Here is a 366-nt window from a genome sequence, read left to right on the forward strand (position 1 = left end):
CTTTTCCACGACATTCTAATTTATTGAGATGCACCTGTATATCGGTCTGACGGTGGTTCTTGGCTAGAATAAGCACTTATAAATATCACTGCACATCATTAAAATATAACTTAAACAGTTTAACCACACACCTCATTTTTACAGCCTTTGCACTTTCCGATTGATCTTTTCATCACATTTTGTATATCATCTGCTTTTTTCCACTTGTGTAGGTCAGACCTGCAGACTGCACACACAGGTTTCTGAGGCCGCAAGCACTCCTTAAGGCAGCTTTCGCAAAATCTGACCAAAAGAAAAGGATATATTTTCACTTAAACATATATACACATACACATTTATATTATATATATATATATATATATATAT

The 366-nt window shown here is 34.2% G+C and overlaps 1 protein-coding gene across 1 annotated transcript in view; it reads right to left on the bottom strand.

The window, feature by feature from the left end:
• LOC107579413 (E3 ubiquitin-protein ligase RNF114-like) overlaps window positions 1-282 on the bottom strand; it is a gene marked incomplete at both ends in the record, with an annotated part of 4,438 nt that extends 4,156 nt beyond the window's left edge. Inside the window, one exon of the mRNA XM_016265246.1 lies at window positions 125-282. Within this exon, the coding sequence (XP_016120732.1) occupies window positions 125-282 (158 nt within the window). The remainder of the gene's footprint in view (window positions 1-124) is intronic.
• Window positions 283-366: the final 84 nt, after the last annotated feature.

This window comes from Sinocyclocheilus grahami, unplaced genomic scaffold (genome assembly GCF_001515645.1).
Source record: "Sinocyclocheilus grahami isolate Dianchi unplaced genomic scaffold, SAMN03320097.WGS_v1.1 scaffold17129.1, whole genome shotgun sequence".
In the NCBI taxonomy this organism is placed as follows: Eukaryota; Metazoa; Chordata; class Actinopteri; order Cypriniformes; family Cyprinidae; genus Sinocyclocheilus; species Sinocyclocheilus grahami.